This window comes from Amblyomma maculatum, chromosome 7 (genome assembly GCF_055883805.1).
Source record: "Amblyomma maculatum isolate TAMU_Amacu chromosome 7, ASM5588380v1, whole genome shotgun sequence".
Classification (NCBI taxonomy): Eukaryota; Metazoa; Arthropoda; class Arachnida; order Ixodida; family Ixodidae; genus Amblyomma; species Amblyomma maculatum.
This window is the reverse complement of record NC_139350.1, coordinates 89560132-89577863: the sequence shown is the minus strand read 5'-3', so window position 1 is coordinate 89577863 and position 17732 is coordinate 89560132. Positions and strand designations below refer to the sequence as shown.

Here is a 17732-nt window from a genome sequence, read left to right as displayed (position 1 = left end):
AGCTGCTAGGTTTTAAGTGATTCAGTCGCTGAAACGGCGCCAAGTCGTTTTAAATCGAGGTGCACCGGAGGTCTGCATACAATCATGGTGCATCAGCTCTTTACCAGCGAAACTGTGTGTGACGGCTTTTTCTTTCTTTTTTATTCTATTCCATAGTTTGTGGCGCAACTGCGCGTAGAGTATTGATTTACACCGTCAGTCCGCTTACGGACACACATGCGATTTCTGAGTGTGTGTATATATGCTCGCAGATGGGATGGCTCGAGTGGAGTCGCCTTTTCTGACGTCATCTAATCGCGATTGCTGTTGAATGTGTAGTGCGTGCCACTCTTTTGTCGGGGCTGGGCTGTGGGGAGGAGGATCTCACAGCCTCGTTGAAAGGCGCGAGTTTAAAAGGCTGCGCGTATGTTTCTAAGGGCGCAAAGCCACTCTGATAAGAATGACCTAAGCGCAAGATGTTCACTTGCGAAGACGCTGGTCAACTGGACCAAACTCCTGCTGTGTACATTTCCATGTTTTTGTCTTCAAAACACGAAAGAAAAAAACAAAACTGTGTAAACTAGGCTCTATGTCGTGTTTGCAATCGCGCACATATTGTGCGGGCATCTACTGCGTCGTTTCGAATGTGTATAGAGTTGTCGTGGCAGTCGTAGTGAACACCGGCTGAATGAGATTCACCTCGGCAGAAGCCAGCGGCAGCAACGGACACTGGCCATCGTGCGCATGCCTGTTACAGCTAGACGCTTATGATGATTCCTAGGCTGACCCGATTATATTTCAAAGAGTGCCCACCTTTGGCGAACCTTCTCTAGAGAAACGAAGATGTTTCGACCAAGCGCCAACCAGCTCGGTCGTGCAGAGTGAAGCGTGGGCGAAATGGATTTGACCATTGTAGGCGTGTGCGGCGCACTGCGAGCGGAATGAGCTCTCAGTCCAGTGGCTGCCGTGCGTGAATTCCACGGAAAACCGCCGGGTGCTCAGCGAGACTACTTGGGGACACGGCAAGCATCTCGTGGAGGCCACTTATTCGAGGTGCCGCTAAAGAAAGCGGACGCTCAGTGGTGCCGAAGAGGTAGACTAGAGAGACGCCCAAGAGTCACAACTGCTAACGTGGACAGTGAGATCAGCGTCCTCAAGAACGACGGGGGAGCGAAGTGAGTCCTGGAAAGTCCGACTGTGTGTTGTTCCCGCGTCTGTTCTCAAAGGGAAGGCGGCACCTTGGTCCGATCCAAGAAGAAGATGTGTTGGTTGCGGATGCACTTGGCGAACTTGTCTCTCTCTAACCACGACAGAAAGGCGCACCTCCCTTTGCTAGATACGCTTTCGTTTTTCCTGTTCTAGCGGGAGGGACGATCAGGAGCGCCCTGTTGCGGCAAAGCTCTCTCGGCTTAGCGGCGCGCTCCTCCGCAACGCCGCCGCCGCAGCCAATTCGGTGCAACTCCGCAAAAGCCGGCCGGCAGAAAGCGGATTAGCCGCGTGTGCTGCTTCCCCTCCGCGCCGCATCTTCCGCTCTTATTGCGGCCTCTCCCGCGAAAACAACCCGGCGAGCGCCGCTTTACTTTTTCTTCCTTTTTATTTTCGCGCGGGAGTGAGGCAATAACAGCGGCTCCGGTGGCTCACGCTTGTAGTAGGCGCAGCAGCAGCGCCCAGGGATTACGGGAGGCGACCGACTCCGGCGTTAATCCTCGGTTACGGGTTTTTCTCGGAGGCCCGGCGGCCGCCGTCCATTAACGGCCAAGCACGCACACGCACAAACAATCCTTCCCCATCTCCGGGCTTTGGCTCGCCGCCCTGCAGAGCGTGTCGCTTTTTTTTTTTTTTTTTTTTCTTTCCCTCCCAACTTCTGGGGCTGCTAACAAGCTTTCCTTTGTTGCGCACCGCTGCGGGTACACTTGGATGCGCGCTCCCGTCGTGCGTTGCATCCGCAGTTTACAGGGGGCAAACATTTGCGCCTCTCTGTTCGTTCAGGTGCGCACGCCTTCACATTTTCTCGTTCAACTTTCGGGGCGGCGACGCTGGTAAACCTTCGTTACTCCACCATGGAAGCTTTTCTTCCTCTGTGCCCGCGTCAAGGCATCGTTATTATTGGAAACGCGGTGCCTGTCGCTTCGCGCTGCGTGTCGTTTTTTCGTAGTAGTGAGCGGCCCCCCACCTCGTAAATCGAAGCAGCGTTTTGTCTCAAACACGAATCTCTCGATTGCCCTTTGTTGTTGGCCGCCTTTCTTGGCGCAGTTGCCACAAACAGTGCGCCGCAGAGTCGTGCTGTTGAGGCGGGTGCCAAGCAATAAGCGAAGCCGCAGCCTAACGGCAGCCGTGCGCGCCGTGTCCCGCACGCGGAGTAGTGTTTGCTAGTCCCCGTAGTCTGGACACGACGGGCTGGCCGAGGCTGTTGCCGGCGTGTCGCGAAAAGCCGCGCCTGTCTTCAAGGCCCACGTCTTGGTAGGCGCGGCGTCGTCGCGGGGGGCCCAGTGTGCGGCGTTTTGTGCCCTTTCTTTGCGTCGAGAGAGAGGACTAACCGTGGGCTTCCACGCTTTGTTGTCTCCCCAACACACCTCCCCTCCTCCTCCGCTAGCTCTGCAATTTGGAGACGTGGGCCTGAGGCAGCGGCGGCGGCGATCGTTGATGATGGCTCGCGGGATGAAGCTCGCCTCTGCTCTTTGTAAGCTATCTCTCTCCCCAAACCACTCCTTGTGAGAGCGCCCGCCTGTGATATATCGCGCTTTGTGGCTGTAGTTACTATCTTCTGTAATGCTCTCCTACCTTAGGATGTGCTCTCTAACTAGTCTAGAGTAACTTGAGAATGCTGCTTTGCTTTCCGTGCATTTTATTAGACCACTTGGAAGCGCGTTAACCTTTTTTCCGCAGTCAGCACACGGTGAGATTGATGGCACCTGACGCGCAGACTCGGCAGCTGACGCGTTGTTCCGCCCGTCTGACCTCCGCGCCCAGCACCAGTGCTCGCCTCAGCCGCCGTGGATCTCGCACACACTTAGCGCTGACTGCGGTGCTCTGATAGCGTGTTTTTTTTTCCGCTCGCGACATCCATTACAGGTCCCTCACAATGCCCGCCAAAGCTAGGAACGCGTGCGCCTCGACCTTCGTCAGTGCCTCAGCATGGTCTCTGGTACTTCTCGGAATCACTGCACGCCCTGCTGTCTTCTCTCGCTGTGTGCCTGTTGTGCCGCCAAAACTAGTCATCATCCCTCTGTTCCTTTTTCTTTATTTTAGCAGGCTTCTTAAATTGTGCGACGCAATTTAGAGTGCATGCCTATTATTAACAACAGAGTTAACAAATTGTTTGCGCGTCTCGAGCACTGGCAGCGTCCAAGTGCTGTCTAGCGGTGTTGCGTGCTTGTTGCCTTTTTTGTTATTGTTGTGCTTGCCCATGCCGCTGTTCTCTTGCTGTAGCGCTCTCGCACACACGTCTGTCCAGAAAGGTGTTAAATACTTTGTTCCTACTTTCATCTACTACCCATCTTTTCGTGTATATAGCGTTTGTAGTGTTCCAGCATATTAGTACTTCAAATATATATGATATATATATATATTTTTTATTTTTTCTGTTACCTCGATTGCATGCTTTCGAGTGTACTTGACCGAAATAAGTGCTTTGGCTTCAGATAATAAGTAATTGTATGCTTGCTCTTGTGTTCACTTGACATTGCTTAGCTGTTAATACCTTGTGAGTGCAGTAAACTCTGTGTCTCTGATGCCGTGCCAATATTCTACAGATTGCGTTGTCACCTGTGTCGCTTCCGTTGCCGCGTTGCGATTTCGTGAGCCCTTTGTTGTTGTGCTTGTGGCTCTTGTTTATTTCCATGCGATTTCCTGCAGCCGTGGACGTTGGCACCTACTCGTAGCTGCCAACGTTCACTTCCTCATTTCACAGCCTGGTGTTCGTCGTGCTTTGTGCAGGGGCGAGCAGTACCTGCTTGATTCAGGTAGCTGCAGGTGGTAGCGCCCACCTGTAGCTACCTGTTGCTGCGGGCAGTGACATTTTTTTCTGTCTGGTCAAGTACTTTTACGTAGCTAGTCGTGACTTCCAAACACGAGCAATCGGTTCTCGTTTGTAGTTCAGCCATTGCCTGATGGCCTCGCTTAGTGCTCGGAGTGACGCGCCTTGCGTGCAGAGTGCGTAGTCTCGATGCCGACTCAATATTTGCATCATCTCTGCTCTTGTTGTCTCCCCTTACTAACGAGGCCGTCACTCGTCGTTCGCGCAGTGGTCCGCCGAGGTTTTCCGAACCCTCTCTCGCTTTTCGGCGATGGCTCCTTATTTCGTGGTAGACTTTCAGGTACAGAATAGCACGGGGTTGTATGGTTGCACACCCATTACTGCATCCTATTGTCTTCCGGAGCTGCGATGCTCCCCGCCCTTATTGAGCGTCGGTAGCCGGAGGCCAGCGTTTTTTTTTTTTTTTTTTTCTTTTAATCCGTTAACATTTTTTTTCGCGCTCGTTTTCACGGCGTGGCACAGTTAATCGCGCGCGTTTCTTCTGGCCGCGCGTAGCTCGTGAGGCAGCGAGGCTAGTAATAGTGTATCATATTCGTCCTCTTCGTTTGTGTCCAACGAGCTGCACCCGTGTATTGAGTGTGAAGGTTTACTTCTCACCACATACTTGCGATTATTTGATTGCATCTCAGTACGCAAACAGCTTCCTAACAGCGGTGTTAGGCGCTTTAGCTGTGATCAGATTTTGACTGTGATTTCGTTGCTCAGCCGGCGCGCTGTTGTAATTCTTCTCGCCCGTGTCAACAGTTGATCGAGCAACATTAGCGTTATAAATGCGGGTGGTGGACGTTTTGTGAATGGGTGCCTTCATAATAATTCCTTGCTTCTTCCGTCAGATCGCATAAATGATGCAAGCAAGGCGTAACCAAACGAGACAGGCGCCTACGCTGCGAAGTGCCTTTGCTGCGGATATCGTAATAAACGATGAGGCGAAACAAAAAAAAAAAAAAAATCAAGCTTGGCCAAATATGAATGTGAAGTGGTTTCCGCGCTCTGTACCCAAAATGCCAGGCTGGAAGGTATCTGAATTAGGGCACACCACCTAGCTGTGCAGGCATTGCGAAATCAGGCGGTAGACGAGCCATATGTTAAGGAGTTGGAAGCTATTGTTTATTGGCTTAACAGCATTCATATTAAGGGAAGTGAGCAGATTCCAGTGAAGAAGGGTGTTAGTCAAGGAGGTTTCTCCGCTACTATACACCGCTTGCTTAGAGGAACTATTCAGAGAGGTGGCTTGGGAACAGTTAGGGATAAAAGTTAATGGAGAATACTTTCGTTACCTACTATTTGCTGATGGCATTGCCCTGCTAAGTAATTCAGGGGACGAATTGCAATGTATGGTTAATGACCTAGACTGGCAAAACAGAATGGTAGGCCTAAAGATCATTATGCAGAAAACTACAACTTTCATCAGCCACTCAAGAGGTGAGCAGTTCAGGATAGGTAGCGAGGCACTGGGCGTGCTAAGGGAATAGGAGTTTACTTAAGACAGGTAGTGGCCGCAGATCCGGACCTCGAAAGGGAAATAACTAAAGCAGTCAGAATGGGGCGATGCGTATTTGGCAAGTAGTCTCAGGTCATGAATGGCTTTTTACCAGTTTCTCTCGAGAGGATAGTGTATAATTGCTGTGGTACTCAACTACAGGCAGAAACGTGGACGCTGACGGAAAGAGTTCAACTTTGATCGGGGATCGCGCAGAGAGCTATGGAGCGCGCAATCGTAGGTGTAACGTTAACATAAAGGAATCGTGCCGAATCGGTCGGGCAACAAAATTGAGTTGCTGATATTCTATTACAAACCGAGAAGCAGAAATGGGCTGGCCATGTAATGCGAAGGCAATGTGGCCGGTGGTCTCTCAGGGTGGTAGAAAGTTAGGTTTGCGTATTAGGTGAAGGCATTTCGAGTGGTCACATGGAAGCGGCTGGCACAGGTCCGATTTAACTGGAGGGATGAGGGAGAGGCGTTTGCTCTGCAGTGTGTGTAGTCAGGCTAATGATGATGACGACGACCCATCTGTGCTTCGCTAGCCGTCTGCACAGTAGTAAACGAGCATGCGGGGTCGTAAAAACATCTTGTAGGTCTATTGGTGAGCTGAATAGAGTTTTCGGGACATTTCGCCTTCTGTAAACGCTCTTTGAACCGGCCGGATAGCGCCGCAGTGTCAGTGTAATAACGATACGAGAGATATATTCACAGGCTTGTTTTTTTTTTCTTCACTTTCTTAGTGTTGCATAACCTCCAGTCGAAATTAAAATATTCACTACAAAAAGTAGGTATTTTCCTACAGGAGCCCGCGTATTCCGCGGCGGTCTTCAGTGTTCTAGACTCGGTCAGTGGGTAGGGCTAAGTCGTTCGGCCCCCACCACCAGCGCCCTTTCTTTTCCTTGTTTCTGCAGATAGGTCTCGTTTGTGCTTCTGAAGGTGTGGGCTGCCTCGGCACCCCCTTCCTCTCGTCCTCTGATGCGCTGTGCTCCGTCAGGGATATTGTCGTTCGTTGTGGCAGCAGGGGCCGAAGAAGAGCGCCTTCCAGTGAAACTCAGTGCCTTAAACCATTCATGAGACGTAGCCGATCCAAGGCAGGTCAGGTCGCACGAGCGCCTATACATTGAAGTGTGAGTTTGGCCATTGATAGGGGCAGATGTGGGCGTGTTCAAAAGCCTGTGGTGGAGTGTGGTTTTCCTCTCTCCCCGTTCATTGTTCGTGTCGGGCATTTGACACGTCGGCGTTTCCCTCCGGTGGCTGCTGTATGCCGCATGTCTAGCGTATACTTGTGTTGCCAACTTATTCCAGACGCGAGGCTGGGAAGTTTCCCGCCGTTGGACGCCGTGTGTGCGAGAGGGGCGCAGCGCCTTGAGCGAGACCCTTTTTCCTCCTGTCTTTTGTTTCCCCCCTTTTTCTCTAATGCAGGGCAGCGCCAGTGTCGCGTCGTCGTCGCCTGCCGACCTAACCGCCGGCTTTTTGTAAAGACAGAGCGAGAGACACGTTACGCGGGACCCCTCCCTGTCTTGTTTCCTTCTTCCCCCTTTCTTTTTTTCCTCGCCTCTGCGTCGGCCCAGCAACAACAACAAACAAAAAATGCAGGCAAAAGAAAGGGGGAACTGAAGGAAACCATCAAATGCAAATACGGACACCGGTGTGCGCGCGTGCGTGTGTTTGTTCTCTGCGTGTCTCTGTGTGCGTGCGTGCTGGCGCAGCTGTGCGACGTTTCGGCGAAAATGCGTCAAGACAGCGGCTACGTCGTTCGTCGTAGCTTCGGAAGTGCCGACGTCGACGTGCGGCCGCGAGGCCGAGGAGGATGAGGAGAGGTGCCGCTGCTGACCCTGCGTGCTGTTTGGGCCCCCGTCACTCCCGGGGCCACCAAGGAGATCCGCTTCTGCGTCTTTCGCGTTCCTCTTCACCGCCATCCAGAAAAACAAATAACGGGGACTGAACCCCCGACCACAGTCGGACGGAGGAGGAGGCAGTGCTGCGCCGATGATAGTAACCGTGAATTCTGCGTGCAAGGCTATCTCGTCTTGTCGACCCTACCTGACTGCTTGCCTGCCAAGCTCTGCAGCCCATTGGAAGACAGAAGGACTGTGCTAATTCTTTTTTTTTTTTTTTCAAGCTCCCTTCATCGTGTACTTGTTCCCACGTCCTGCGAACGGCGACGTGATTAAACTGTTCGTCGCAGTGACGCCACCTAAACGAGACCGCTTCGCGACCGCTGGTCCGTGAGCCTCTGTCCACCGCTCGCATCGTCGGTGGGTGTCAAATGTACCGAGTGTTCGTGCGCGGCCCGTGTCCCATCTCGGTCTCAGCTTTATGCCGGCATTGAACGGCTGTTCGAGGGAGTTAACCGCCATAGCCAGCTTTCAGCGCGGCAAGGGGAACCGCGTGTTTCCTTCGTAGTTTGCGTGTTCTACAGCGTGGATGAATGAGGCAGTCTCGTTTCCTCGCACTGTCTCTGGTGATCTGGCCGACAGACGTACAAGGGACCGCTCGGAAGCGATTGTGTCCCTTCGTACTACTTTCCCGTTCGGTACCACTTCAAAGCAGCTTGAGTTAAAAAAAAAAAAAAAAAGAAACTGCCACCAGGCAACCATGAATGCAACCGGAGGAGGCATTAGATCGAACCCTTTGCAGATTCGTTTCTTTAAACGTGTGTTGGACGTTATCCACCGGCGAATGCCCGTTACGCCGCTGCAAACGCCAGCTTTCCACGAATGCTTCACGAGGCGGTTGTCTGCATCCCCCGCGGTGCCTCAGTGGGAAGGACGTTTGGCGGCAGATACCATGGTCTCGACATGGAACCCCGACTTCGGTGGCCGTATTTCGATGTGGCGAAGTGAACAAACGCCTGTGCGCTGTCAGCGCATTTTAAAGAATTAACACGAAGCCGTTCATTACGGCGTCCCTCATATGAAGCCGAAGGATCCCACGGAGACCTTAAGCCCCATGCACTATGTGCCGTACCGCTGGTGCGCGCGTATCCCCACCCCATTTTCCCTGGTGGCAGCTTCAGCCATGATTGGGCCTATTCGCACTGCCGCGCAAGCTGCGGCCGTGTTTGGGACACAGTCGTGGCCGTGTACGCGAGGCTCAAACCGGAAAACGGTGACTGACGCACGGACACTCAAGGACACGTGTGTTGTTTTACTTTTCCCAGTTGTTTGCTTGTGTTTCTCGATTGAGGGCGAATGTGAGACTTTCTGCAAAGCCCATCACCACTGCGTCTCCAGGCGCCTGTCCTGGTGTGTAAGATAGGAAGATGAGCGAAATAACTCTCTTCACACCCTTCCCACCGCTGGTCCGTTCTGTGACTTCCCCACCGGCTGGCTTCGGTGCTCGCGCTGTCGGATGCGCTCTTCGTGTACTGTAATTTTGGCTCCCGAAGGAAAGGAACGCTGCCTGGGCTTTTTCCCCCACTTGCGGTGCTTCTTCCGCCAAAAACATTTTGATTAGGCAGCTGGGACGTACTGCAAACATTCGCTCATTCTTAACGTGCGGTGAAATTGTGACTGGAGCACAATTGATATCAGCAAAAATTAAATGAGAAACTTCGAAGCGCATTTTTTACGCCCTCTTTTTGATGCTTGTAGCGCATTTTTTTTTTTTCTTACACCAATCAAATCAAGAGCGCAAGTCCCTCCGTGTATAAGTTTTGCTTTTCTTGCGTGCAGCCCTGGAAGTTTCGCTTTTTTTATTTTTCAATTGGCGGGTTAAGTGGGCGCCGATACGTTCGTGAATCTTTCAATATCAGTCAACGAAACGAGCTCCTCCGTATTCTTCTCTCTTGTTTTTCTGTTGTAATTGTTCTTCCACACACCTTTGCCCTTCTGAGGAGGACTGCTGTAGGTGCGGCAGATTTACCCCGTGTGGACACAGCAGACCCGTGCCGTCAGCGACCTCCGGTCACGTCCCACGAAGCTTTATAGTGCATTGCGAGAACGCTGCCTTTGTCTGCGGCTCTAGGCAGGAGCGTACACCACTCGACTGCTTAAGTGTAGGCTAAGCTTTGTTAACATTTGTGTAATTAAAATTGGTACTAGGGGCCTGGAGTTTATCTTGGCCCCGAGTTTATTAGGCCCTTTCGCGTTTGATCACGGACACCGTTCGACGGGCCGTTGCCATTGCCTCGCATGGGGCGAGGGGGTAACGATGTCATTGAGACGTATCACTGCCCGTTTGCTGCGACGCCCGATGGTACGTTTTGAACCGGACTCGGCAGGCTTTTTTTTTTTTTTTTTTTTTTTTTTTATTATCATCATGGTACGGTGACCGTCGGAACTGTTATGTCCAGAGTCAGTTCAAAGTTCCCAGGCCGCAGGGTCCGCTTCTGAGCGGTATATCCTGGCTCTTCAGATGCCAATCAAGCTACCAAAAGCCGTATGGGCGTGTGCTTGAACAATTTGAGGCCGGTACGAAGGTGCATGGAAATAGGTAGTGCACTGTCTTCGCCCTAAATGCACTTTTTCTGCCAAGCGCGGCTGTAGCTTTAATGTGGCGGCAAGTTCGAGAGTTCTTTGAATGAAAGGAGGAAGGCTTGACTGGCCTCTTGATTACCTGTTCAGGTCTAGAGAGCCATGATTCATTGACAGTGAATGAAATATACTCGCGCGCGTTCTATTAAGCATATGATGCGTGCAGGTTTAAACCCGCTTAATGGTTTTTCAGGGGCAGTTTTACGTGCTGGAGACCGGGACCTAAAATAGCACTTCAAAGATCATACTGTGGATCCTGGTAGGGATGGTTGGTTAGCTAGCGCCAGGTTAGAATGTGGGGACGAGTAGGCTTGCCTAAATGAATCGAGCGCCCCCCAGTGCTTCTGACTCCAACGTTTGCGAGGATATGACGAAAGTAGCTATGTGAAACTAAATAACAGCGGGGGGAAGGGGGGGGGGGGGGGGGGCAGGAAAGATGGACAGCTGGGTGAGTACTGCGCGTGGGTTGCGGCACGTCCGTAATTCCGGCGCTGATTATGATCGGGCTCATTATCTCGCGGCGGCTGGATGGTTGGCGCGCAACTTTCCTGATTAATTCCGGAGAAGAACTCGGCTCTTTTTCCCTTTCTCCGTCTGCTTTTCCACTACCCCCAGTCAGCTCGGAAGAGAGCGCGTGCTCGACCCAGTTACCGTCTTTCCTCAAGAATCTCGCCCCTGCTCTCGGAGTCCCACGCACATTCTCTATTGCTCGTGTTTCCCATGCGGCCTGCGTGTGCCTGGGCAGCTCGGGAGCCTCGGGTTCTAGTTTTCTTTCTCTTCCCGGACCGCTTTCGGGTGGGACGCCTCTGGCGGGGAGAAAAGTTTTCGGGCGGCCGTGATCGTTGCCTCTGTGTGCGCTGGGGGAGGCGCGCACCCCGGCTAGTAACAAGCAGCGACATAGGCACGTTCCACTCTCCGGGTTCCCGAAGAGAGAGTAAAATGAAGGCTATCTCATTTTCTTGGGTGTCTCAGATGTGCTGCTTGGGCAACGGTTAGAAAACTAGTGCTCGTGCTGAGATAGCAAAGAGTGGGGGGAAGCAGGCCGTCCGCCGATTGGGCAAGGCGGTTTCGTCCCCTCCTCTGCCGGGCCAATCGCAGATCCTAGCCACGCCTATTTTCTTGCGGCGCTCTTCCCGCTCCCCCATCTTTGCCGGCGAGCGTCGCAGAGAGAGGCGCCGCTGAGCCGTGCGAGCTGTGGGCGAGAGGCGAACAGCGCATGCGCACTCTGGGGCGCGCCGCGATCCAGCTCCGGGTCGAGTCTCGGCCGGGGCTCCGGCGGGCTCGGACGCCGACGCAACCCGGTACGTGTCTGCGATTTCGGCACACACCTGTGCCTCATTGCGCATTGCCTGACCTGGTTTTTCGTGCAAGAATAGAATGAATAAACGGTCAGTATGAGAATCTGCTTTGCGCAGTTTCTCACCACTGCCTGGCTCTTCCGCGGTAATAAAGGTTGTTTGCTCTAGAGAAAACACGTACAGTTCTGGCAGCGCCTTCCTTGCGTGCGGGGGGGAGGGGGGCATAATGGCGCCTTGGGCAAGTCTCTGGGCACCGCACTGGCGCGAAGCGCAGACGGCTTATGACCTGCGCAGCTCCATCCGATAGCCTGGCACATATTCCGCATAAAAGCCACGTCAGTTGCTGGGGAATTTGGCAGGCAATTGGGTTTTCTTCTTTCGAGCTTGGATTAGTTGCCTCGGGCGTATTGCCGCAATCGATTTTAAGTGCGCGGAATGAGAAAGTTTTGCGCTGCTGTCGATATAGTCGGACGGGGGGGAAACGGTGCCCGTCATATTGCCGTGACGTCCCTGCGCCGGCTAATTCGATTTGCCTTTTTTTTTTTTTTTTTTGCCTCCAAGCGGCAATCGGCAGGCGCTGTTTTTATCTTTCACTTATGCTCTTCGAGTGTGAGCTCTCTGCAAACACTGCCAGCCGCCTTTCTTAGTTTGTGCAGCGCCTTTGTTTGTTTGTTTTTTTTGTGTGTGTATTGCGCAGCTCACTGCGGCAATCTTAGGAGCCAACTTGTCGTTGACCGTCAGACGCTGGCGTCTTCGCTTTGAAATGTAATACACACCTTGGCGCCAGACGGCGTCAGCCAACCGAAAATTCCGGCAGAAAGGCAAATTCTGCAAGTTTGTCGCAGCTTGGCATTTCGAAAAACGTGCTGCAGTATCGGAACACGTCACTCACTGGTCATCGGCCGTGGGGCTGTCTCTTCAATTGCTTCGCCTTGGAGCATGGCGCCCACTGAGACAATATCGGCTGCGGACACCTGCGAGACTCTGGGAACATGTATGGTTAGGTGGCTATCCTGTCCATTTCGAGGCCAAGCCGAAGAGCTATGTTCCGTGCTACCTCCAGAGAATTCCTTTGTTCCGAAGCTCATCTGTTTCTAACCAAACAACCAATAGGATTAGGTCGCTTAGGAAGCAATCGTCGTTCTTGCCGTATGGTGCGCGTGTTTCAGGCGAGCGAACAGTGCTTGCGCTCTGCGCATAAGTCGAGAAGTCTGCTGCTTGGCGGGTGCGGAGGCTAGCGTTGTCGATGGTGTCGCACTTTAAGCACTTTTCAATTCTTTCAGACCCTCAGCTGCTTGTGCAGAGCTCGGGAATGGTGTTCAGAGCTCAGAATTTCGTAGATTCTCTTCCGACTCGCTGTCTCGGCTTCCTGTTAAATTTGTGGTTGCACCAAGCTACTGTCGCCCTGCCTTCTCGCATGTAGTTTGTCGGGCGTCGCAGCAAATAATCGGGAGAAATCTGCCGCAGCTGCTGTCCTCTGAACACGTGCCATCCCTTCGGCACCCGTGCGCATGTGTTCACTGCCACCGAAAACATGCAATATAGACCAGATACTCCACACGTACTACATACCTTCGAGCGACATGCGACGGGTGCCCCCATCCGAGCGGAGTGTGACGTGTTTTCGGCACGGCTCGAACAGTGAGGACCGCATGCTTCCCTCATATTTCTTCTTTTTGTTTTTTGTGCGGTGTAAACGCTGCCACTGGCTCGATTAGCGGGCTCGGGAAACAATTGTTCGCTGTAAAAATTGCCAGCCAAGCACAGCCGAGCCCATAAAATGTGGATCGTGTAGTCATCGTCCTCGTATTCAGTGCGTTTGTTAACCTGCCGAACAGCCAAGCACTTCACAGGCGACGTCGCGTAGCCATTACACATGTATGTCTGGATGACGCTGTGGGTGAAGTAATTGGCAAGCTTCAGATGCGGTCTGTCTCGCCTCTGCGCCTACCGCTATACGTTTATTGAGGCCGTCGCGTCGTTAGTGCGCTGTTTCTTTTTTCTTTTTCTGCCTTGGCGGAGCCGAGAGATTCGCGCCTGAGAAAATAGCTCTACCACTTTTTGCGCAGCACCTGCCAGAGAAACAGCCAAACGGCATCACCGGTGAATGTTAGGCGACCTGCGCTGCATTTACGTGGGGCACCACATCGGGCCGTTTGGAGTGAGCTGCCGTGAATGGCAATCGTCCGCGGGTAACCGTAGCAGAGGAGTGGCCGGATTTCTTCGGCCGCTGTACCACCGACGGTGATGCAGTCAGCTGGGACGGCTGCACCGTATACGAGCGGTGTAGCTCTGTGCACCCGTAGCAGCGTTTGGCTCCACTCGAATCGCAGCAGCAGTTCCAAAAAATTTCGGCCCCCGATAATTTTCAGTTTTATGCCAAAAATTCACACTGCTCTGTAGGTCGGGACGAAAGTGCGGTATGTTGACTTTTTCTCGCTCATCGGCACTTCCTGGTGAGCGCAGCAGTTTTATTTTCTGTCCCATCTTCTAGCAAGCTCAGGCTTCCTTGTAATGAGCGACCGCCAGCCCCGGTGCAGGCTCTATTTTGGAGATGAGCCAGCCGAACAACGTGGGCGAAGTCGAGGACCTCTTAGGCGGCACTGCCGCGCGAGTGGCGATTGGCTAGGGAGAGAGATGCGAAAATCGCTCATGTGTGACACAGCTGTAAATAAACTCCTCTAATAACAGGGTAGCTGGAAAGGTGCGCTGTGATTGGTGCGCTGATGGTGACGACGTGTGTGAGTGTTTCATCTGGGAGATGTGACCCCATTCACCGGCCGGCGGTCGTGACGCGTGGTTTCTTTTGTTTCGTCTGTTCAGGGTTGAGATATGCCCCCTTCCCTCTCCTGTTGTCACGCAACTCGGGAAGCGCACGTGTAAATACGTACCTCGGCGATGCTATCCCCCCTTGTTTGTTTGTTTGTTGTGCTCTGCGAAGCTGCTGTGCACGTGTGTGTCTGCGTGTGTGAAAGATTTCCACGAGTGTACGATGCAGAGCTCTTCTTTTTTACGGACGTCTGTGGACTGTTCTTTTCTTTTGTTCGACCAGCGTACCATTGCTTCAAGTGTCGTGTGTGCGTGTGTGTGTGTGTGCGTATGAGGGCAGTGTAGCTGAGCGACAGGCGAGCGGTGTGCGGAGCGCGCGCCAGCCGGGCCACCGGAGCGGACGTTTCTCTCGAAGGCGAAGTGTACGAGCAGCTTTTACGGGAGGTTGCTGTAACGAGCGCGTCTCGCCGCGCGGCTGGTTCTGTTTGCTTGAAAGGTCATTTCTAGGCGGCCCCTGCTCCCCTTGTCTAGCTTATTGCGGCGGATGGCGCGGGGAGGCTGGGATGGAGCTCGCCACCCGCGCCGTCCGCCAAGTTGTAGCCCACGGCGGAGAGAGTGGTGTGTAATAATGCGCGCGCCCTCATTGTGCGTTTTTATCTGCCCCTCCCTCCTGGTTGACCCGGCCCGATTTACAGAAACAAATATCGCTTGTGTATATATGTGGACGATTGCGTTATTGGGATTCGAAGATGAATAAAAGGTTTCAAGTGAAAACGGCTCTTTCTTGCTCACGAGATGCGGTCGGGGACCGAAGGCTTGGACACCAGCCGGTCCCCACTGACCTCGGTTGTATCTATTTGTTCAATTATTTTGGCTCCTAAATTCCACTGGTGAAAGTATTGGGTGAAGAAACGTTCAGGACAGTATGTAACAAGGATCATCAAATAGTGGCGCCGTGTCAACGCACAATATTGTCAATGACGTTTTTAAGATGGATGTGGAGTGCCTCATCGCAGGCAAGCTATTACTCTAGACTTGTCTCTGTACAAATAAGGTGTACATTTACGCTTGAAAGATAAACTGCTTTAGCTATACTGGTGTGAGCGGAAACGTGCTAAGCTGATTTTATTTATATCAGATGATCGATATATTTGGTGAAAGAGGCTCATTCTACAAATTTGGTGTCTCTCAAAAGTCACGCACGTTAGCTTTGAATTTCTTCGCAGCGACACTACAGGAGGCTAAGAGTAATCTGAACAGATGCATCTAACCGCTCGATTTTGCACTAATTCGCTCCCATACTGGGCGTGCAATTAATGCCCTGTCGAGGAAATACTTTTACAGAAAGAGTAAATGAGAAATGTATGCAAGACAGTACGCGAATAGTTTAGTAACGGCTATGCGAGTATGGCTGTGCTGCGAATACTGGTATTGGTAAGAACGGCTGACAGCTATTGTAACCATTCTAGTTGAATACGATTGCCAGTTTTTTTTAGTTTGCCTGGGATGGGCTTTGGTCGAACAGCATGCAGGGGCCCGAGTAATATTTGAGAGGCGGTGTACAGGAGAGTCATCAGGAAATATGCAGATGTAACAAAAATTGTAAAAATTTCGTTGCTCAAGGTTACGTATCATCTGTGCAGGCACAAAAAAAGATGCCTCTAATTACAAAGATAATGTCTAATTTGCTCGACTGCGATAAATTGATTTTTTTTTTTTTTCGAAAGCTGCTATTCACGGGCGCGCAAAATGGCCAGAAAGAGTAGAAACAGTTCCAACAAAAAGCCTACGGGAACACTATGCTCGTTTATGCCCCGCCGGAGTGGTGCAGTGGTTAGGGCGCTCGACTACTGTATCCGAGAGTGCGGGATCGGATCCTCGACGGCAGCTTTTTCATGGAGGCGAAAAGCAAGGCGCCCGTGTGCTGTGCGATGTCAGTGCACGTTAAAGAACCCCGGTGGTCGAAATTTCCGGAGTCCTCCACTACGGCGTCTCTCATAGCCTGAGTCGCTTTGGGAAATTAAACCCCACAAACAAACCACTATGCTCGTTTATGATTATTCATTTCACGGAGCATCTCGGTGAATAGATGGCGAGAGACCGAAAAGAAAAGTGTAAACCGTAACCAATTTTTCGAAATGCTGGATTAGTGCTGCAGAGGTAGCATTGTAGAGTGTTCAAATGCGCATAGTGGGGACGGAAGAAGTCATTTCTTAGTCGAAAACTTATACGCAGTACGCGACTGGGGTATGTACTGAGGGCAAAACGCTTCCTTGGAACGACTGAACAGCGTGCCCCGGGATGATCTGAGCTGCATGCGCCACATGTTGGATGACGCTTTGTTTATGACGGACAGTGTGTGAGCTTGCGCTGCCAAACTGCCCGTCTATTCAGACCTCGCTCGCCACCGCTCGGACGACGAAAGCAGGCGGAGAGCGAGGCCCGAAAAGACATGCAATTATGCTGTTTTTCGGCTCATGCTCACACATATAGTACGATTCGAACCAGGCGTGCGTGGCCCAGCGCGGCCTGAAGCACGCAGCTCGGTCGTTCTAGGAAAGCGTTTTGCCCTGTGTACCTTTTATCTTGATTTCGTATGTTCGGAACTGTGCATGCAGCTGCAGTTAATACTTGTAAGTAATCCGGAAGTGAGGGGCGAGCGGTTATATTGTAGCGCTGAGAAAAAAAAAAAAAAAAAAGCTGTCCAGTAAGGGATTTACAGTAAATATTTGAAGAAAAAGAAACGTTCGCGCGGAAAGAGTGCTAACGGTTGCTTTGATTCTGCTAATAGCATACAGAGGCCGATTTGTGAAACAGCTTGATGAAAAGAAAAAAAAAAAAAGAAAAGAATTTTTGCACTTCCAAATTTTGAACAAAAAATAAACGCCGGAAACGGGCCGAACTAGCGCGTAAGGTCACTTGTTCGACAAGCTTAGCATATCCCTGCTGTCTCGCTGTGTGCTCTATCCAACTTTTCCCCCTCCCCTTGTCCTTTAGGGTGCACTTTTTTCTTTTTTGTTTCTTGTTTTATATATATAGTTCAGAAACGAGCGGTTTGGGTGTTGCAGCAAATGCGTCCATGGATCGGAATTTAGCCTGTTCTGGCCATCTGAAAATGATTCTCACCTCTTGCTGCATGACGTCAAAGGCTTCCTTTTCTCCTTTCCTTGAGCGTAAAAAGTGCCGCGCGCCACGAAAAGAACTGTTTAATATTGCGCTTAATTCTTCACCCCCTGCGAAGCATCTCCACGCTTGTCATGGGCAAGTTCGCCCTGCCTTCGCATGTACAGTCGGAAGCATAAATTTACGGGGTCCGTGTGCAAACCGAAATGTTTCTACTAACGCGGCCTTGCGAATCAGCCGGGGGATGAAGCGTGAACTCCGGGATATTTCAGGCGACTGGCTCGCTTGGCTGAACTGAGGTAATTTCCTCTTTTCCGCGCACCAGGATCCTATAGGCTTCTGCTGCCGACTGTGCCTATAAAAAAGCGTCATTGCTTCCGGCATCACGGCAGTCTTTTGAAACACAACAGCATCGAAGCAGGACGTCGTTATAGGCTCTTCGGCGCTTGATACAGTAATAGTGCCAGTAAGGCGTCAGGTGAGTACCTCGGTCGTGGCTGCTTGCAGCCAACAGGTTTCTTTCCAACTAGCGCTTAGGCGAATGCACGCTGCAGGTAAGGAGCTCG

At 51.9% G+C, this 17732-nt stretch overlaps 1 protein-coding gene across 6 annotated transcripts in view; it reads left to right on the top strand.

The window, feature by feature from the left end:
- Positions 1 to 17732, top strand: part of exd (PBX homeobox extradenticle) — a 316334-nt gene that overhangs the window by 251199 nt on the left and 47403 nt on the right. The window contains exons 9-10 of one of the 6 annotated variants that reach the window (XR_014708814.1): positions 2573 to 2659; positions 6921 to 8080. The exons of 2 other annotated variants lie outside the window; for them this stretch is intronic. Coding sequence is in view for 1 of the 4 variants with exons in the window: in XM_084609242.1 (XP_084465368.1) it covers positions 6921 to 6977 (57 nt within the window). In the remaining 3 variants the exon portion in view is untranslated. Of the gene's footprint in view, positions 1 to 2572; positions 2660 to 3051; positions 4965 to 6920; positions 8081 to 17732 lie in introns of those variants that run through there. 3 more of the 6 variants (XR_014708816.1, XR_014708815.1, XM_084609242.1) reach the window with 3 other exon arrangements.